The sequence below is a fragment of the Abramis brama genome, assembly GCF_963993115.1.
Source record: "Abramis brama genome assembly, chromosome: 19".
Taxonomy (NCBI): domain Eukaryota; kingdom Metazoa; phylum Chordata; class Actinopteri; order Cypriniformes; family Leuciscidae; genus Abramis; species Abramis brama.
In genome coordinates, this window is record NC_139981.1 from 33284493 (window position 1) to 33306714 (window position 22222).

General features: G+C 37.4%; 1 protein-coding gene across 1 annotated transcript; it reads right to left on the reverse strand.

The window, feature by feature from the left end:
* prokr1b (prokineticin receptor 1b) lies at nucleotides 1–9813 on the reverse strand. Its single transcript, XM_084093624.1, has 3 exons — nucleotides 9681–9813; nucleotides 7318–7922; nucleotides 1–1996 (listed from the first exon to the last, which is right to left on the reverse strand). The coding sequence occupies exons 2-3, from the start codon at nucleotides 7785–7787 to the stop codon at nucleotides 1279–1281; spliced, it is 1188 nt and encodes a 395-aa protein (XP_083949750.1). The 5' UTR covers nucleotides 7788–7922; nucleotides 9681–9813; the 3' UTR covers nucleotides 1–1278.
* Nucleotides 9814–22222: the final 12409 nt, after the last annotated feature.

Below are 22222 nucleotides of genomic sequence, written 5' to 3' on the forward strand. Positions count from 1 at the left end.
TTGGTTCTCAGGTTCAACTTTATTTGGCTAGAATGCATGCAGATACTGTATTAACAACACAAAAGACAGCAAATATCCACATTTCCAGAACTATGGAAAAATTAATTTCTTCCGAATATAAAACATCCACTGAAAAAAGACCCTGCTTATCATTTTCAAATAATCTGTAGTACATAATAGTAAATTACTGAGTGGTGGTTCAATGAGCCCATAATTGTATTTATAGAAATCCTGCCGAAAAAGATTATTTAGGTTTGTTTTTCATAATTAGAGCTTTAAAGTTGTGGAAGTAAAAAATCCCACTCGTTTTCTCCAAAGAGAAATAGATTTTTAAAAATATCATATGAACCTTTGAGTGATTAAAAAAAAAGTCATAAATAATTGTAACCAAAGTTAAAATGCATTATAATATTTGCAGATTCCTTGTTGCATCTGATTTTGGTTGTTTTTCATGTGCTTTAATGTGTTTTACTGTCTAAAGGAGTAACAATGAATAGATTCATATAATACATTAAAAAGTATTATAATGTATTATAATTGTGGTTGAAATTATTCATGAGATCATACAATGCATTATAAGGTGCATAACTGATGCATTAAACATATTTGTATAATGCATTATATATGCAGCCTTTAAGTAAAGTGTTACCAAAAAATGTTGTTCAGTACTTATAATCAAAACTATATGTCAGTAGTTTTATATTTTAACCATTGCCTTTGATTCACTGAAGTCCTTCAAAATGCATTATAGGCTGAGCAGTTAATTTACTCATAAAATACATTTGTGCAAAACAACTGAAATGATATCATATATATATATATATATATATATATATATATATATATATACAGTACAAATAATGAAAATGGCACAATTCACAGGAAAAAACAGAGTCTTTTTACTAAAACCACTAGAACATAACAACAGTCACAAGACAATGCCAGTATAATCAGAACTCCGGTAACACTTTACAATAAGGTTCATTAGTTAATTACCTTAGTTAACATGAAGAATGAACTGCACTACTTCAGCATTTATTAATAGTATTTAATATTCATTTTAACATTTACTAATACGTTATTAAAATCAAAGGTTGTATTTGTTAACATTAGTTAATGCACTGTGAACTAACATGAACAAACCATTATCAGCTGTATTTTTATTAACTAACATTAACAAAGATTAATAAATACTGTAAGAAATGTTTTGTTAGCTCATGTTAGTTAATACATTAACTAATTAACCTTATTGTAAAGTTTTACCAATAACGTTGCTCTTTAATCGTCTGTAATATGGGTGACGTGAAAGCCACTCAGTTCGACTCCCTTCTTACATTCGGTGAGGTTGGGATTGGTGTCCGTCTCCTCTACGGTCTTCCTGGAGTTGTATGTGGATTTCCAGCGCAGGAGAACGATCCTTTTGAAATATCTGACGGTGTTGTTCTTCACGCTGACGAAGCAGAAGGTGTTGATCATACTGTTGCTCATGGCGATGCACTCGATGATGTAGAACGCCACCAGGGAGTTGCGCTCTCGCGAGATGAGCGTCGGGTGGAAATCCCGCAGGATTGTGTATCCGTAGTACGGAGCCCAGCAGAGGATGTACGCCGTGAGGATCCCGATGAGCACCATGACCGTCTTCCTCCGGCAGCGCAGGCGTTTGCGGATCTGCTCCGTTTGGAAACCCGGCACGCTCTTGAACCAGAGTTCGCGGGAGATGCGCAGGTAACACAGCGCCATGGTGAGCACCGGCCCGACGAACTCCACGGCGAAGATGAAGAGGAAGTACGAGCGGTAGTACAGCTGCTGGTCCACCGTCCAAATCTGGGCGCAGAAGGTTTTGCTGCGGTTCGCCCCGTTGGGGACTTTGGTCGCGGACGCGAAGTATGCAGACGGGATGGAAATGAGCACCGGGACAACCCACACCCCGGTTATGAGACAGTATGCGGTCTGGAGCTTCATTCTGGGCCTCAAGGGATGAACGATGGCCATATACCTAAAGACGACAAAGATGACCAGGGTCAATTTCCATTCATACTGTACGGGGAAATTCACTAAAAACATGATTTTTGTTTACTAACCAATACTGTTTAACCAGGTTTAACTATCTGCACTGGTATAGCACTGCGCCAGGCATTTTACAAAAATCTAATTATTTTTTGAAAAAATCGGGTTGAGGGAATGATTCAATGACTCACTCATAAAGACTTCACTTGTTTTATTACTGGGTGTATCAGCATTTTTGAACAAATTTCATGAATTAATGATTCAATGACACATTTTTAACAGTCACTTGTCGCCACCTACTGGTGTAATGAAGTAACTGATACAATCTTTACTTGAAGCATTAAAGGTCCCGTATTATGCCCCTTTTCACAAGGTGTAAAATAAGTCTCTGATGTCCCCAGAGTGTGTATGTGAAGTTTCAGCTCAAAATACCCAACAGATCATTTTTTACAGCATGTTTAAATTGTCATTTTTGGGGGCTCAGAAAAACGCGCTGTTTTAGTGTGTGCCCTTTAAATGCAAATAAGCTGCTGCTGGACGACCCAGGGGGCGGAGCTTCATGAGCTCGCGCTCAGTCTCTCAGGACAATTTCATCTCGGAATGATGATAATATCAGAAACTCTCAGTAACGGTGTTCATTTCGAGTCGGACAATAATGCCTACAGAGTCAGAGTGCTGTATAGAGATGGAACAGGTGTAGTTTAGTAGTTTAATTACGGTTATTATAACGTATTTGTCATCTGCTTGTATGTATCCATTATTTATTAATAGCCTACAAGTCTGCTGTTTCGGACCAGGTCCGAATGATGATCAAACATATACTGATGAGTTTAATAAAGTTTATTGAACATCACACAAAAGATGAAGCGTCAGTTTTACTTCAGAAAATCACCGTAAGAGCTGAGTAAACACAGTAAGTTATAAGAAGTGCGAAAGTACATAAACGAATTTCGGTAGAGTTGAGGGAGCATTCCTGTGGGCGGAGGTTAGTCAAAAAACGGTTCTAGTGACGTCATTAAAGAAGGAAGTAGAGGGATGTAGTCCAAACAGGTCGTTCGATGTAGGCGACTTCTGTTAAATAAAATATCTCGCTTGGCATTGAACTTTGAGCTTTATAATTTTACAGATATTATTTATACTCTAACAGCAACATTACACACTAACTAAAGTTTGAAACATGGGATCACGAAGAACGGGACCTTTAAGTTACTTTCAGAATGTGATTTACTCTATTTGGATTATATAATTATGAACAATAAACTTTTATCCCAGTACTTCTGTGATAATATGAATGATTGTAAGATATGATACTGTGTGGTTAAAAAAAAAAAAAAGACTGTTTGTGAAGCGGTTTCATATCCATTCATGTCAACGGCTCTCTCTGGATCAGAACACAGATCTGAATGTTCCTGTGATCAGACTTATCAAAGGTTTAATAAACTGAGCCGAATCTCTGTCATTTAAGAATAAGATCGCAATCTTTTAATGATTAATCATGCAGCTCTGTCTCCTTTTCTATGAATTTGCATAATTATGTATTACACCCTCACCAATGTCATTAAATGTAAATGTCATACAAGTAAAGTATGCTAGCTTGTGGACTTAATTTTATTTTTTGAGTGAACTATCCTTTTTTTTTTCATTCTAAATTGAGAATGATCACATCTTTCTTATTATTTTATAAATATAAATATTTTAACATAACTGCTAACTTTACACTGCACTGTGTTGAGTCTTGTGTGAAAACCTAAAGCTCTCTAACACATCGAAGTCACTGTGAAATATATTGCAATATTTATTATAAATAATTTATCAGCACATCATTGCTGTGTTAAATTGATGTTCCTGGTAATCTTGAATCAGAATAAGTTCCTCTTGCAGCATCTCTTCTCTGATGATGTGGGCGGGGCAACCTGTCACTCACATGAGATCAGCCAATAGCAAACCACAACCATCCAATCAATTCCTCACAGACAAAATCAAGCCCCGCCCACATTTGTTCTTGTTCCAGAAGTGTTTCACTCAGTGTTTCATATACGACACAATAGAGGAGAAAAGACTAGAGCAACTTCCATTTCAAGCTGACTTTAACACAATTCTTTTGCTGCACTGATGCTTCCTTCAGGAAATGTCCCTCTAGTACAATTTGTTCTATTTAAGGATTTCTATCAGTAGATCAGACACTTGTAAGCCATTCATAATTACATTTTGAATTAAGTCAAACAGCAAGGCAAATTTAATCACAAGTGGTTTTCATGAGGCCTTTTTCATAATTAAAAAATCAGTGTGATGAGGTTCAAACAAACTCTGCCCTGTCATAATATAACTGTAAAATGACTTGCTTAGATGAAGTGTCGGGGGAAACTTTAAAAACTATTAATAACTGCTGAAGAAATAGTACAGGAGCTGAAATATAATCTTGATTCACTCTGATCATTAGTATGGTCAATGTTCCCACATGCTTTATTCCATTTCGGGATATGCAGCTTGTGTAAAGGACACATAATTGTTGTTATACTGTACATTCACTGGAAAAGGATGTTAAAGAATAGAGACGGCATTTTAAAGAATTTCTTGCCCGTGGGATTCACTCACATTTTTACAGAAATATTCCAAACAGTCTTTCATATGTGACCATTAGCACAGTCTCTTCATTTGGAAGCGGGTTGGGTTTTATTTATTGAATAAACCAGGGTTCAGAGTTTATATTCTGAATGGATGAGACGTGTTTGAAGCTGGTAAACACACTTTCTGTGAAGCCTTTATTTAAAATGCATTATAGCGGTATTCTTAAGGCATTATAATGCATGTATAATTACGTATAATATGTTATATCATCTTATGAATAAACGTAACAACAGTTATAACTCATGTTACTTTACTTGAAGCAGACAAAGAGCACTAAAAAACATTATGACCACATTATAAAGCCTTTTGGATGTTTCCATGAAGACTTTACAGTAAGATGGAGTCAGATACTTAATCAATGCCAAGATATGAGACATATTTATTATAACTATGGGAACTATAATCCTATAAAATTATATAATGTTTTCATTGTGTGTTTTAACTGTTGTTATGAATACGTTTTTGTATATCTAAATTACATCACTATTTTCTCACGTTCATGTGGTTCCAAATGTACAGTACGCAGTTATTCTTTTATTTTAACACAATGGAAGATATTATTATTTTTACAACAATAATTCATAGTAGGTTTTTATAATGCATTATGCATGCATTATCATGCATTCAGAATACCATTATAATACATTATAAATATCAGTGTCATAGAAAGTTAATCTAAGAATTAAACTTACATCACTCTTTACTCATGTTTATGTTGTTCCAAACATGTACTTTACATGAACAAACATTTATTTATTTTTTAACACAAATGGAAATTTTATTATTATTATTATTATTATTATTATTATTATTATTACAATAATAATTCATAGTCTATGATTGTCAAATCTGCCAAGTATTAGTAGATCCAGGTGAAGTAACAGTTGTTATTCACTGATAATCTTTCCCTTCACCGATGTTACTGTATGAAATGTGACATATTCAAATGTGAAGAGATATGTGAGTGTGTAATGTTCCGCTGCGACACACACTGACATCACTCCTGCCATGGTGTGTCGACATGTGAATGCAAATGTGAACGAGATTTCAGAAGATTATGAGTTAATAACAGCTTCAATTTCTATTTTTTTATTTCCTGCCGTTGCATGACATCAGAAGACTGGGAATAAAGTCGTATGGACTATTTTATCACACAGAGCTTTTTATGCTGTTTTTAAAGTGTTTTGTGTTTCAGAATGAAAATTCTGTCATCATTTACTCGCCCTCAAGTTGTTTCAAACCTATATGAATTTCTATCTTCTGTTGAACACAAAGGAAGATATTTTGAAGAGTATGGGTAACCAGACTGTTGTTGGACCCCATTGACTTCCATAGTAGGAAAAAAAAAATATTATAGAAGTCAATGGGGTCCAACAACTGTCTGGTTACCCATCTCAAAATATCTTCCTTTGTGTTCAACAGAAGATAGAAATTCATATAGGTTTGAAACAACTTGAGGGCGAGTAAATGATGACAGAATTTTCCTTTTGAAGTGAACTATTCCTTAAAGTACAGGGGCCGTATTCACAAAGCATTTTATCTTACCACTAGGAGTACTCCAAAATCGCACTAAAAGATTTTAGCTAGGAGTTTTCTCTTAAAAGTTATTCACAACGCCTTTAGACCTACTCTTAGTAAAGAAAAATGACAACTCCTAAACTAAGAGTGAGTCTTCGTTGCTATGGATGACGTCTTTACTCATGCACGAGCTTGACTGAAGTGACCACCTTGATTGGCTGATGATTGTAACGCGGGAATGATTCCAAACACCTCCCCTACGATGATGAGTGACAGGTGACAGGTCTGAGAATGCGTGCGCTACACAAGTAGTGCGAAGGACGGAAGATGATGAATAACTGAATAAACAGCCTAAATGAATAAAGAGTAAGGCAAAACAAACAGCCTAATAGCCTAATGAAACATATAGATTGATGCAATATCTTTGCAACATTATTGAATTAATCTGTCACTATATGCCTCTGCCTACGTTTGCAAAGAGAATAACATTTTAATTTGATTCACAATGAAACGTTACAATTAGTTTACATGCAATGAGTAGCCTAGTTTTGGTTGTTGTTGGTGGCGTTATTGCATCCCTAGTTATGCCTACAATGCAAAATGTTCCCTCGCGATTGGAAGCTCCTGTAGCCGCCGCATACGCATTTCAAAACATTGCAACGTGAAATGCCACAAAAAGCGGTTTGTGAATAGGTCTTAGTGAGTTAGGAGTCCTCTCGACTTCTTTCAAGCTGTCCCAGGCTTAGGTGCTACTTTTAGGGCTAAAATGCTTCGTGAATTACTCTTAGTCAAAAAAATTAGGAGACCTAAAGTTACGAGTGACACGCCCATTATTTTTAGGAGCTGCTCCTAAATTCGCCAGTTAGGAGCTACTTTTAGCCTTAAAATTCTTTGTGAATACGGCCCCTGATCTACTTTAAGTTGCTAAGATAGTGAACAGGTTTTCACTTGCTTTGTTCTCAATACAGGATAATGCATCGCAGATTTTTAAATCCTACTGAATAACTGGAAAGCTTTTGTTGCAGAGTATGCAATATTTTCCTCACAGTTGAGTAATATTTGAAGAGTATAGGAGCCTCAATGCATAATGCATGAATCTGAAAGCCAAGAATATTTCTGCCACTGAATATGCAGTATATAGGAGGATATCTAAATCACACCGACCTGTCGACGGCGATGGCCAGTAAGGCATTGGTGGACACATACAGAGACACAGTCCTGAGGTAGTTGACGGAGGCACACAGCACTTTCCCATGGTCCCAGGAGAGCTGCTTGACCACGTAGTAATCCACCAAGAAAGGGCAGCACACCACCGCCACGATGAAGTCGGAGATGGCCAGGTTAGCGATCAGCAGGTTGGTGAGGTTCCTGAGTTTTTTGTATCGGGCCAGAGTGGCTATGAACAAGAAGTTTCCGAAGCCGCACACCAGCATAATACAGACCAGGACCGCTCCGATGACGATGGTGGCCACGAAGTAGGCCAGTCCCTGTGTGGTGTCCGGCATCTCGTCAGCGGGAACGCCATAGTCCATGTCGTAGAAGTCCGTGTAAGTGTCATGGACGTCCAGAACGGGAACTTGACTGTGAGGGTTCACGTACACGGCCGCCAGCTGAGAGATGTTAGCGTCCGCCATGGCAGGAACACCAGAGGAGTGAGTGAGTGAGCGAGCTCTTGAAATTTCTGTCGGGTTTCTCGTCTCGTAAGGTTTTTCTAGCAGTCAGCGGTCATGGTCCAGGCTGGTTCTTGTCTATTGATAATGCGTCAGATGCTACATTTTCAGTAGGAGAAAGCCGCACATGAAACACAAAACAATCACGGTCAATGAAACAAAACATAATCACAGGCAATAAACACAATCAAACACTGATGTTATTTCATGTGGTAAACAATATTACTGAGTTTAAAAGAAGACACTTCAAGCTTTCTAAAGACATATCTCTCATGTCTGCGTGGCAATTATTCGCTGACTTTCGGTTCATTTTTGTGACGCGTTTCAGAAAGAAGTTCACAGAGGCTGAGATGGCAGAAAGCGCACACTGTTTGTTTTCTTCATTTCACAATAGCACAAAGTTTTGTTGTTCTTGTGAGTGTACACAAATACAGTAGATCTTCAGAAGGCTATTCCATCCACATTTGCATTTAGCCAAAATGCAGTATACTGTAAGACTGGAAATGTGTTTTCTTGCCCCTGAAATATATTTTGGTATATGAACGTTAAAACTAAATATATTTTCAATTTCAAAAATGTATTTCATTGTGTACAACACATATTTAGCATATATTTTGGGCAGAATTATTATTATTTTTTATTTTATTTTTTTGCAGTATGGGATTTCAGAAGACTTCAATATATTTTTTGAGAAACTTTTATTGTGCTTTTAGTTCATTGAAAGCTTAATTTCCGTTTCACTATAATTGTATGGAAAAGAGCAACCAGAGTATTATTCAGAATATCGCCTTTTGTGTTCGAAGAAAGAAAGTCATACAGAGTTGGAACGATTAGGTGAATAATGATAGATTGTTCATTTTGGAATAAACTGTTCCTTTAAATAATGAACACATTTTCATTAACTTGAGGGGAGGAAATGTTGAAAGAGTCCCATGGAAGAAACAGCTCCAGAAACACCTCCATCCTGTGGATAATGTATTTATAATGTATGTACGTTCTCCTTCTGCAATGTGTCTGTATTACTAAAAAAGTGGATGAACGTGATTCACTATGAGGGAAACATGAATGCATGCCACTGAGAAGCATCCAGACCTCTTAGGAAACCAAGCAGAAAGAAAATGATGCATCTTTGCAAACCAAAAGCATTTATATGGTAAAATATGCCATTTTAAAGAAAAAAAAAAATCTCTTATTTGTTGTTCAAACAGTTTTAAAGCGGACAGTTTGACTGTATATACATTCAAGGATTGATTATTAAAGTGTGATGCTTATTTCAAAGTAAAAATCATTTTTACATTATTAAACATTTTGCCTTCCTGGCTCCACCACGACATCATATTCCATTTTAATAAGATTCGGCTTTTATTAAACATGTATTAACAATGCATTAAAAGGGTGTTAACTTATGATACATCAAGTAAAGCTTTATATATTTATATATTATAATTAATTGTAATCACAGTCATAATACATTAAAACCCCACAGTATGTAAATCATAAATAGAAAAATGCAATATACATATGTAACTGGAATATTTTATCACGTCTGCAACATGAGCTTTATTATAACCATGAAGAGGCATCATAATGCAACTGTGCTTACAATTATTGTTTGTCTTCTTGAGATGAAAAATCAACAATTCTGTTTGCTGGCCGTTTACTTTATTACATTAGAGCAAGGCTGTAAACGGTTCATAAAGAAGAAGAATAACAGACAGACATCAATAATGACAGATATTTCACAGTGAATATTTACCACTTTATCCAACCTTATTTATGCTGTCACCTCATGTTTTATAACATGTTTAGTATAAATAACTATGAAGTTGTCTCATCTGATGTTGTGCGTAAACTTACCGACTTGGAAGAGTTGAGAGACGCGTGTCATTGTCGCTCGCGCGCGATGTTTGCCGCATCCGTGTAACGCGCGCGCTGGTGTGCGCGGCTCCGCTCGGGTCCTGCACAGATGAGCATCTTCTCTCTCCCTCTGGTGGCTCATGTGAAAGTCTGATCAGTGGCGCGATCAGTCCTCCAGCACGGCTTCACCTGTTCACTGTGACGCTGTGACGCGCGCTAATTGTAAGAGTCTCTACAATACGCCAAATTATAAACTGAATACAGTCCTTGAATTAAAAGGCTCAGTTGGGATTATATTGCAACATTATACATAGCCTGTAGATATAGTTATAAAGTGTCCCAATTTACCTGACTGAATTCACCCAATATCCTCCTGAGACCCAGAAAAAAAGTTTGTATTTTTTCGTGTCATTACATTGTTTAGACTAGAGCATAAGAAGAAAAGAAAAAGAAAAAGAAAAAGAACATTTTTAAAAAAAATGATATTTTATTCATTTGTTATATGTCCTCTGTAGAGGACACCAGGACTCAAAAAATAAAAAGACATGAATGGGCAAAAACAATGGTATTTTATTTTAAATCACCAATCAATTGTTAGGTTTCAGCATTTTATAAAGCCTAACAAACTTTGTATAAAGATGATTCTTAACTATTTTATGAAAGATATAACATAATTATTTGATAAACCATATGTAAAATGGCCATAAGCAGGTTTTCCCATTGTATGTATCTATACATTGTATTTAATTTGCATTCTAATGTGTTCTTGGGGCAACATACAATGAAAAAAGAAGTGTAATAATTGTAGTAGGCTAGTAATTGGCAAGATTTTCATTATAATGGAATATCATAGGAATCATTCATCATAGGAATATTGAAATATAATTCCTTACCCTATTCACTTGTGTCTCCCAAAATGCCTGATAAACATGATTTCAGTCCTGATGTCCTCTACAGTGGACATGTATGAAATCTATGTCTTTCAGAACAGAAAGTCATATTTTGATTTGAAACCCCATAACATTTTCCTGAGATGTTTATTTATGACAAACAATTAAAAAATTTGTCAGATTTAAATGATCATTACAAAATATGATCATATGTCCATGAGAGTGTTAAATTTGATCAATAAATGAATGTCAGTCATTTTTAAAGTCCAAGGAGAGGCAGTTGTCATTGTGAAACTTCCAAACATTTGGTGTCTCTGAAAGCCCTGAATGTGCTCTTTACTGGACATCCATGATGTATGATGTCAGAGAAATGCACAAACATATGATGTCCACTACAGAGGGCAAAAGTCTATTCCTGTCCCAGGAGGCAGATTTGTGTTCATTTAGGAGACATTTTTCTTTGCTTATTATTTACTATAATGCATTTTGATTTTGAAAAACTAAATGTGTTTTTTATTTTTAAGCAACAGCATGGGAAGTCTCTATTACCTAGACTAGTAACAACCGGTGGTCAGTGTTGAGGGAACCGTGAGTGATGTAATCAGATTACTTTTCCAAGTAACTAGTGAAGTAATGCATTGCTTTTAAATTTGCAATGAAATATCTGAGTAACATTTTCAAGTAACGCAAGTTACTTTGTTTTCCCATGCACTGACTGACTCCAGTCCTCATGTTGAGAGGTATTGTGTGCATTTCCTTCAGTTTGAGGCTTATTCATTTCACTTTTTGGTGAGAAAGAGCCTTTAAATGTGCCAAAAATATGAATTTTTGTTATTAAAAAAAACAAACAAACAGCCAAGCCCAGCACAGGTGAGAAAACACAACACAAATGTAACATAATTACATAAAAAAGTAATGCAATTAGTTACTTTTTAGGGAGTAATGCTGTCATGAAACTGCTCCGAGACACAAAGGTTGAGATCCAATTGTAGCTTTATTTGAAGCGTAATCCAGAATCGTAATCAGCACAAGCAGGGGTCAAACACAGGAAGGCAGTCCAGACAAACAAACAAACAATCAAAACAGGCAGGGGTCAGAGGCAAAAGAGTAATCCAGGGAACAGGCAAGAAATCCAAAAACCAAGAGACATGAAAGCAGGGAAAACGCTTGGAAATGCAGTGCAACAACATACAAAACTTCACAGTGAGTGAAGGGGTGAACCAGGCTTATATGGGGTGAACTAAACAAGAAGATGAGATACAGGTGAATGTGATAATGAGTGCTGATGAGTCCAGGCAGAGAATGATGGGAGATGTAGTCTGTGAGTGAACGTGAGAGTCTGGTGTGGAGTGCCCTCTGGTGGCTCTCAGGGGCACTCCAGCTGGTAACGGTTACATAGCCCCCCCTTTAACCCTCTGAGGTCGGCAAACGTGCCGGCGCGTTTTGCTGGATTTTCTTCACATTGTAGCACTATAAACTTAAATTACTCCGTCATTTATGGTCATACATAAAAAAGAAATATAAAAAAAGAATCTGTGATATTTCTACTTTTGTATGTGTCCACTTACAATCAAATCAAAACATTGTGCTTTTGTAAAATAAAGAAAATAAACAGGGTGTGCGTTCTGTCTCTCCGTCGCGGTGAACTTTTTTTTCTTGAGCACGTCTATAAACTGAAACAAAACTCAGCGAATACTTGTCACACATTTATGAGCCATATACCTTTATAAACATTTAAGTGTGTACTTTTAAATGATCGGATTCAAACTGAAAACAAATATTCTCTGTTTAAGTAATTTGTATAAAACCAACAAGATGTCCAGTATCTCAAACGCTTGCTCATTATATTTAATTTGACCACGCCCACTCGCGCAAAAGAGATTCACATGCAAATCTCCACATGGAACGCGATCGCGCTCGTTACCTCAAAAACAAAACACCAAAACACTTCACAAGTCTCTGCTTTTCGTCGAGTTTGAAAGACGCGCCATGAGCTTACATTGGATTTACCTCAGAAGAAGAAGAACGCGATTTAAAGACAAGAAAGATGTAAGGTAAGAAATTCTTACTTATTAGTTTGTTATTGTTGCATAAATTTCACATTGCAGTTGAACTGTTGCTAAATATATGGTGAATATTATAAAATTTAGACCCGTGTACTGTTAAATACTGTGTTTGTGGATATCTGCTCAAACATAGGTATAATATGGTAACCATAATGTTTCATATTCTGGAGCATGCTGTGCGTTTGAATGTATATTTTGGAGCGCGATCGCGTTTGAAAAGCAAAACGCACCAAACAGTAGGCTTTATGTGTTTACTATTATCTCATTTCATATCATCATAATAAATGAAAACATTTGAAGTAACATATGATAATCAATATATTTTTCTCATGAACCAGGCTTATATGGGGTGAACTAAACAAGAAGATGAGATACAGGTGAATGTGATAATGAGTGCTGATGAGTCCAGGCAGAGAATGATGGGAGAATGATAGTCTGTGAGTGAACGTGAGAGTCTGGTGTGGAGTGCCCTCTGGTGGCTCTCAGGGGCACTCCAGCTGGTGACCGTTACAAATGCAATATTAGTAAGTAAAGTAATATACTAATATAGTAAAGGAATACATAACTTTTAAAAGTAACTTTCCCCATGGTGGTGAAAAAAAATATATATTTCAGTGTATTATTGCATTTCAAAACAGCAAGAAAACGCAAAAGCATTAACATATTTTCTCACCCATCTAATATTTTTAAAATTACAATGTCAGCTCCTCAGGGAACCATGCAACTTGTCTAATTAAAATTGTTCTTATACATTTAAATGTTTGAATAAAGGTTGTGAATAACCGTTGAGTTCTTGTGAGAGTGATTAAATAAATAGTCTGAGCCACTTCAACCACTTCAGCTGACATTAAACTGAAGTAGACGAACAATGGCTTGTGTCACGGTTCTCCTCTCAACAGCTCAACTTAAACAACAGCATGATGTGTGAAGCATCTGTCAGTCCATCAGCTCATCCGATGGGTTATTAAACGACTGCAGACGGTCTGATGAGGGACTGAGGCTGTTTCCCAGGTAATGAGGACCTGATCCACTCTTTCATTAAACACACTTACACTGTTAGAGAGCAGACAGCTGCTGTTTCTGGAACCGCATCGACTCCCTGTTGTTTTTAGACTAATTCTATTGATATATGTGCATTGTGCTGAGGTTTTGTTCTAAGAAAATTAGAGCATCTGATTTACTAAAAAGCCATAGCCAGCAGGATAAACAATATTTTCTTCACTTGTCAGACAATGTTTTCAGTAAAAAGACACACATTGCAAAAATAAATGCATGCAAAAAATGCTTTGTCAGGAGTCAGGAGAGACAAGCTGAACATATTTTGCATACAGAAATCTTAGTTAAATGATGCCCTTAGTCATGCCAAGTTCTTCAAGTCATATGCATATGCTAATGTGCTCAGGCTATTCCCTGAGTCAGTGTGATTCATTACAAGAATGCTTTAGTTAAAGAAGCCCAGGAGCAGGAGGAGATTTGGTTAATTTCATTGAGGGAATCCTTGTGAAAAAAAGGTACTTATTATGGAAATAATGTGCTTTAAAAGAATATGGCTGGACTACATGTTAATTGCAATTGAATGCAAATCTATTACAGTGTGAATTTATATTACATTCAATTAGCTAAACTTTACAGTTTTTGCTTGAATTTATTTATTTATTAATTTAACCTTTATTTATTTATTTAACCTTTATTTATTTCTTTATTTTGCCTTGTCCCTGCGTGCTTTCCTAACTTCTTACATGAAAAACTTGCAGTTTATTAAAGGAATATTCTGGGTTTATTAAAAGTAAGCTCAATCAACAGCACATGCACATCATTTTGATTACCACAAAAATGAATTACAACCCGTCCCTATTCTTTTATAAAAGTAAAAACCTGGGTTACAGCTCCAAAGGAAGTTAATGGGGACAATTTTGCAAGGTTGTTGCCATGATAACTAAAACTGCAACAGAAATGACCGAAACTTTCCAGCCCAGCATTGAAATCCTCCAAAAATTGGTGGCATTGACTTCCATTGTAAGTTTCTCATTATACTTCCAGGGACAAGCCTAAATTATTTTGATGTATTGACATGCTGTGCCACAAACGCTGTGGATTGATCTTAACTTGAAAAGAACCCCAAATATTCCATGTGTTCCATTGTTTTCAGTATTAGTTACATTCCATCCTGCATGATGACATTATAAATAGAGCATAAGTGGTATTTCTGTCAGGGAGGCTCGTAGTGCTTTAGTCATTCAGTCAAACAATTATAGCCTATCACAGTGCTGCTTTAGCTTTAAAAGTTCATGATGGCCTACATTTATCTGCGTTCATGAGCTGTCATGGCAACCGCCACCAGTCCCGGCCCATGGGGGGTCGGGCTCGCGTCGCAGTGAATTCTCTCAGCGGGATCTGACGGTTAAAAGAAATCAAAATCAATTTCAAGCTGGCATCTCAAACAAACCTGGTCATAAACTATCCCTTCCCTCAATGACTAACCCTAGGATTCTTGACTGAGAAAGAACGCCTTATGCCAAAAAGGTTCTATAAGGAGAAATGTCTTAAATGATTAGATAATACTTTCACGTTTAATGTGTTATTTAAAATTTTCCAGTGATGTTTCTAGAATGTTTAAAAGCTGTTTAATTCATAAAATTAAATGTAGAATGTTGTGTTACTGATTTGCTCCTAGTTATTCACCAATGACTGAACAGTGTTCTAAAGTGTTACAGAATCACTTTGTGAGTGTGTGCTGTAATGTGGAAAGCCGTGCAGATTGTGGTTTATATGTGCAGTCTTGAGGACTGAGGTAGACTACGTGACCTAAATGGACGAGCTGTAACCCAGTGGGTGAGTGCTAGAATGTCAGCAGGCATTACGCTTACAGGGTCAGATCACAGATCAAGTGCCTTCAGAGGCTAACGTGAGCTACACGGAGCAAATGGTAACCGAGAATGAAAGACGCAAAAAAGGGTTGCAGTTGTTGCTGGAGTAACCCATTTAAAATGGTATATAATTGGTCACATCTTTAAATATTTTCAGTCAGGTTAGGTTTTATTGCCATTGAAAATAATGTTTTAAATATCAGGCCATTTGGGCACAGAATATGTGCTTTTGTCATCATTCTGTTCAGTTTAGTTTAGTTTTCATGGACTTTGTTTTCATTTGTCATGTGTCTTTCTTCTGATTAACGTCACTCATCAGCATCCTTGGTTACCATCATTAATAGTTTATCCGTGTCAGCTGTGTTAGTTTGATCATCTTGTTTGAGTTTGTGTATATATAGGTCACCTCAGGGCCGTGCACAGACATTTTGAGGGGCAGTGGCTTAAACCAAAAAAGGGGGCACTATAAGGAGTTTGAATGAGGCAGTATCATCTTAATACAGAAAATTAAAAACAACTCTTTTATATGGGCAATAAGATTACAATTAGGATTTAGTGCAAAATCAAGTTATGTTGTTATAATTACTCTTCCAATTAAATAATTCAATGTCAATGCCAGTTTAACTGTCTGATGCTCAGTGGGCTCTCACTCTCTGAGCTGCCTCATCCTATGGAAGTAGTATAGACATTTAATTTAATATTATACACTTAAAGTATAAATTGAAATGATATACAGGTTACAACAGTTATAAAGTCACACCGGGGTAAAATGCGCATTTGACTTAATTCTCTTTTATACCACTCAATGGCACAAATTCTGCTCAGCACTTTTTTTCATAAACGCTTTTGATGATGGACTTGGAAATTTGGCTGATCATTGACTTGATCAAAGTTGATTCTGTGCTAATTTAATCTACTATTATATATATATATTTTTTAATGTTTTAGACTTATGTAGCAATTTAAATACAAAGATCTCAAGAATCTTGTTTCTGTATTTTTAAAATGAAAATTATGACAGATAGCCTATATTTATTGAACAAACATTTATTATTTAATTTATCAAAATAACTCCAAAATTGTTATAAACTTTACTAAAGTGATTGGTTTGAACAAGTATCAACTTAGACATTATTAAAAGCATATTAATTTAGCTTAAGTATTTTTATCAATACTGTGCGTCTTACCGTGCTGGTTTTACCCCGTGTGTACCTCCTTGCCACCTTATACATTAATAAGATTTTTAAACAAACCACCTTTCTGATTTATTTTCACACAAAATCTGTTGCTCCATAAATTTTCAAACATATATTGTTCTGCAATCATACACTGGGAGTAGTGAAAATTAGAATTCTTGTTCAATCAAATTATTTAACCTGATCTAATCTAATATAAATAACACTAATAAATAAATCACAAATAAATAAATAACATTTTCTGTTGTTTGCAGATTTTGTAGACAAAAAAACAATGCCTTCACAAAATTAGAAGAACAGAGTGAGAAAGAGCAAAGACAAAGCCTATTCAACATGGCAAAAATTGAATCAAAGTTCTAGAAAGCCAGAGGGTAAATCATTATGTATAGAATATTTAGCAGACAGTTTTTCACACTTTAACTCCTGTAAATATATTTCCCATTATAATCAGTTGCCTTAGTTGATATAGTATCTATCTATAACATACATCATATTTATAATATTTTAATGAGACCATATTAACATTATACATAATAAAAAGGTAATATACTATATATTATCTAAATATATATTGTGAAACTGTCATCAGAGAGCGGGCACATGCTTGTCTACGAGTGACGCTGCGGAGCGAGCAGGAAAACACGGAGCGGATTAGCGGAATCAGTGGATCTTTAGCGGAGCGATAACAGAACGTTTTTATGGGAATCTTCTGGAGGGGTAGGGAGGGGGGCGAGAGGGGCACCTCAGCTGATGAGGGCAGAAGGGCAGTGGCTCTAGCCACCGGGCCACCCCCCTGTGCACGGCCCTGGGTCACCTTATCCTGCACTCTTTTTCCGGTATCATGTACAATATGGTGTGTGTTTGTATTCTTTGTATGGATCGTCTGTTGGATTATTATAAGTAAAGTTACCCGTTTGAATCTTCATCTTCTGTGTCTACGTCGCATGCACCCGTTACAGCTTTAAGGTCCTTGCACACTGAGTCTGAAATTTTCGTATGTGTTTTTTTGCATTCATCATTCGGTGGCTTTGAATTGTCAAAACACCTCTCAAAATGCTACGTTTGTGAAAAACACAGAAAATCGAACCCGATCACAATTTTTTTATGATGGACGAAAGTTTCAGAGGCAGTGTGCAAAGATGATTGACATAACGTGAGGTCGTATTTATTTTATACATATGAAAATTACGGACAGAAATATCGGACTCAGTGTGTAAGGACCTTTGTTCATTTGAAGACAAACTAAATGTTTTGATAAAGTTTGCAAAGTGCAAAAACCTGACAAATTGAGGGGTTTTTTTTGTTTGTTTTTTTGGGTAGCGAACATCTCAGACACAGTAATGTTGAGATTAGTAATTAATTAGTAATTATTTATAATTTTTCATAGTTACCTATTAGTTCTTAATGATGCCAATCTCATTCCAGTGGGAATGGACTCAGTAGAGCACCATCTTTGGCTTACTCTTACTGACCTCAAAAGAAAAGGATAAGACACTCTATAAGACAAAAATAGCGTAGTTAAAGCCACTCGCAGAGTACTGGGCCGTGTGGAAACGTCTGCCTGAGCTCTCACAATGGGTGTTATGTACTATTCAACAAGGCTACACCATCCAATTCCGGAAAGGCCCACCTCTTCCCAACGGGGTCCTTCCCATGACAGTGAGTCCTTAGGAGGCCTCGGCTTTGAGTCATGAGATTTTGTCACTCTTAGAGAAAGGGGCTATAGAAGAGATACCCCCGCTCAGACAGAGTCAGGCTTCTACAGCCGTTATTTTGCTGTGCCCAAAAAGGATTAAATCACTTAAATCTTGCGCTCAGAGCAAGCAAATTCAAAATGCTGACGTTAAAGTTCATTTTGTTCAAACCGGAGATTGGTTTGTGACCATCGATCTAAATGATGCGTACTTCCACATCCAGATCGTCAAGAGACACAGGAAGTTCCTAAGATTTGCTTTCAAGGGCAAAGGTTACCAATACCATGTTCTTCCGTTCGGACTGGCTCTGGTTCTTTGAAAGTTTACAAAGTTATGCTAAGCTTTGGCCCTGCTGCGGCTCCAGGGCGTCTGGATCTTGAACTACCTGGACGATTGGCTGGTTTAAGCTCTATGTCAGAATTTGGCAATAGTTCATCTAGACCTAGTACTCTGTCATTTGAGGAGCCTTGGCTTATGCATAAACCTTCAGAAAAGCAGCTGCCACGTCAGGAAACGACTTTTCTGGGTGTGGACCTGGATTCTTGCACAATGCGGGCACAATTGTCTCCCGCACACTTTCATTCATTACAGGACTGTCTGGATCAGTGCTGGGTACGACTTCTAGTCCACGTTGGTTTATGTCGCAGACTTACGGCAGCAGCGTCCCCTGTGGTTCAGCTGGGCCTGCTCCACATTAGACCATTCCAATGGTGGATCAAAAGCCAAGGGATCTCGCCTCATTGCCACACTTTCCGCAGAGTTCTGATCAAGCGCATTTCACACCCTGCATCCGTGGACGAGACTCTCGCTTCTTCGCAGAGGAGTCCAGCTAGGGCCGTATTGTCGTCGCAAAACTATCACGACAGGCAGTCTATCAAGGATGCCCGACCTTTGGAGTCTGGTTAGAGGTGCATCGTGGCTGGCACATAAATTGTTTGGAAATACTGGCATTGTTTATGGCACTCAAAGGTTTCTTACCCTATTTGAAAGGAACATTTGACCCCTACACGTATTGGTCAGGACCTACTTTCGAGGCAGGGGTTGGAGCCAAGAGAGTGGATGCTGGATTTGTTTGCTTCGAGCATGACAACGCACTGTCCGCTCTGGTTTTCACTGTCGCCTCCGTCAACACTGGGAATAGATGCTCTGGCTCAAGAGTGGCCCAGGACCAGACTTGTGGCCTTCCCACTGATTCATTACTCTCAGCGGTACTGCTCAGAGTACGAACTGACGAAGTGAGACATCTGTTGTTGGTGGGCCAGTTCTGACCCACTCAGATATGGTTTTCAGACCTGGTCAGTCTGTTAGTCTGCCCTCCTTGGGAGGTTCCCCTGAGACCAGACCTGCTGACTCAGGCCCAGGGTATGATTTGGCACCCCGTCCGGACTTATGGAAGCTGTGGGTGTGGCCCCTGAGCAGGGCGCATTAATGTTTTCTGTCACTCAGCTGAGATTACAGATACTATTCTTAACTCTAAGGCCCCCTCCATAAGGCACCTGTATGCTTTTAAGTGGAAGCTGTTTGCCTCTTGGTGCAGGCAACGTGACCTGGTCCCAGTTCATTGCCCTGTCGGTTCAATACTGGAGTTCTTGCAGAGTCGTTTTACGGCAGGGACAGTCCCTTCTGGTCGAGGTCACCCCCTGGTCTCCCGTTTTCTGCAAGGGATGAGACGGCTTAGGCCTTTCCGTGTACAAATTCCCTCATGGGATCTTTCTATCATCCTGGAGGGTTTAACAGATGACCCCTTTGAGCCACTGGAGTCTGTGTCAGAAAAGTTCTTCACCCTTAAGAAAGTTCTTCTAGTTGCTTTATCCTCCCTTAAGAGAATTGGGGATCTACAGATTCTTTCAATCAGCCCTTCTTGTATGAATTTTTCCCCATGGTTTGTTAAAGTCTTGTTGCGACCTAGGCCAGGTTATGTTCCTAAGGTTGCTTCGACCCCTTATCGTTCCCAGCAAGTGGTCCTGGAGTTTTTTTCCCCTCCTGACTCAGAGACTGGGAGTGATGTGCGGCCTCTTGGCCTCTGGCCTCTTGGTGAGGGCGTTGAAGATCTGTGTCAACTGTACATCCCAGTGGTGTAATGGCAAAAACGCTTTTACTATACATTCAATTAATCATTAATTACTAGCTTATTTTTTCTTATTTATCACATGAATGTGGATACTTCAAATGTTTAACAAATTGTAAATAATGGCTAATATTTACTAACTATATGTTAAGTTAATCATTAATTACTAGTGTGTTCGTGCTTAACTAATGCATAATTCTGGACCCTTAAAACGAAGTGTTATCCTGAAGGGGACTGAGATATGTCCCCTCAATTATTCTTGTGGAGTTTTTAACAAATTTGAAACTTTTTTCGTTTTTAATTCCACTCATGGAAACTAATGGGGAAAAAACACTTACTGTACATGAATTTTGTTAAAAGTTGAGTATTATTTTAGTTGTAAAGTTTTGGTAATTTTTTATGATAGATTTACAGCAATCCATAGCCTAACCATTAAAGAGATGTATGTGCTATTCGGGCATTTAATGTTGCTCTGTGTGAATGCTCTGAATGTGTTTATTTACTCTTTGAAAAATGCTGTCTGTTCAGCTGTCATGTTTCTGCAAAGTTCTGCGTATCATTGTGAAAGCTAAATGCAGCAGACACAAGAATATTCCGCTTTGTGCAATATCAATGCCAAATGACAAAAAAAAACCATTGATGTCCCAGTGAAGATTCTATAGCCAGGCACACACAACGCACAAGAGAATGTACACAACTCTGTTCATTCAACACACTCATACGTCATCCTCCCATTTGCTTCTAGCCAGTCACGTCCCTCACAATGTCAAAGGAGAGCATGTTTATTTAGAAAGCAGACTGCAAAGTAAAGGAGAGGGGAGCTCTGCCAGCTTATGCTCTGAGCAATCACTTGAGGATGCTTCAGTGTGATAATAATCCATTATGACAGAGAGTAGCTCCATCTCCAATCAGAGCATGGCAGAGACCCCTAAAGCCCTGATGTGGATGACTCACCTTCACCTGAGCGGGGCCACAGAGCCCTGGTGCGCCAGACAGATCGCAGTGACCAGCTGATTACCTCCGAACGCCTCTTAACAAAAGTGGACTCCAAATTCTGACTGGGTGAACAAGAAACTGTTATAAAACAAGTGGTACACTAGTGGTCAAAAGTTTGGAATAATTATGATTTTTTCATAAATCCCAACCCAACCCGACCTATCCCGCTAAATTTAGATCTTGTTTACAGAATCTCACGTTTAAATTTCCCCTAACAAAAGAGAGCATGATTGGGGATAACATTACCAAATATAAAATGTTGCTTTACAATAATTTTATTTGCTATTTTGGTCTTATCATGACACTGTATGTAAAAAAAAAAAAAAAAAAAACAATAAAAAAAAGTCACAGAGAAAAATGTTAAATTAAGTGCAACATTTGTCACAAAAAATTATAAGCTAAAAATATGAATAAAAGAAAACTGTTGGCTTACTAGCTATACTGCAAAATTAAATTTTGCCTGCTGTAAAAGTTAATGCCACCTAATACAGTAGTCAACATTTGAAGTGGATCAAAACCTTTCATTAAAGTTATACATGAATTTTGAACAACACCCGTTCTTGTTCTTTTTTTTTTCTTGTACTTTTTGATCCACTTCAAATGTTGACTACTGTATGAAGTGTGATTGTAGGCCACTGGGTCTTTGAAAGAAAGAGTGGAAATAATTACTATATTATTTCCATGCAATAAGATATCAATTTCATGAGGTTAATCAGCAGATACACCAATGGATGTATTGACATGCTGTCTGAGTAATAAAGTACT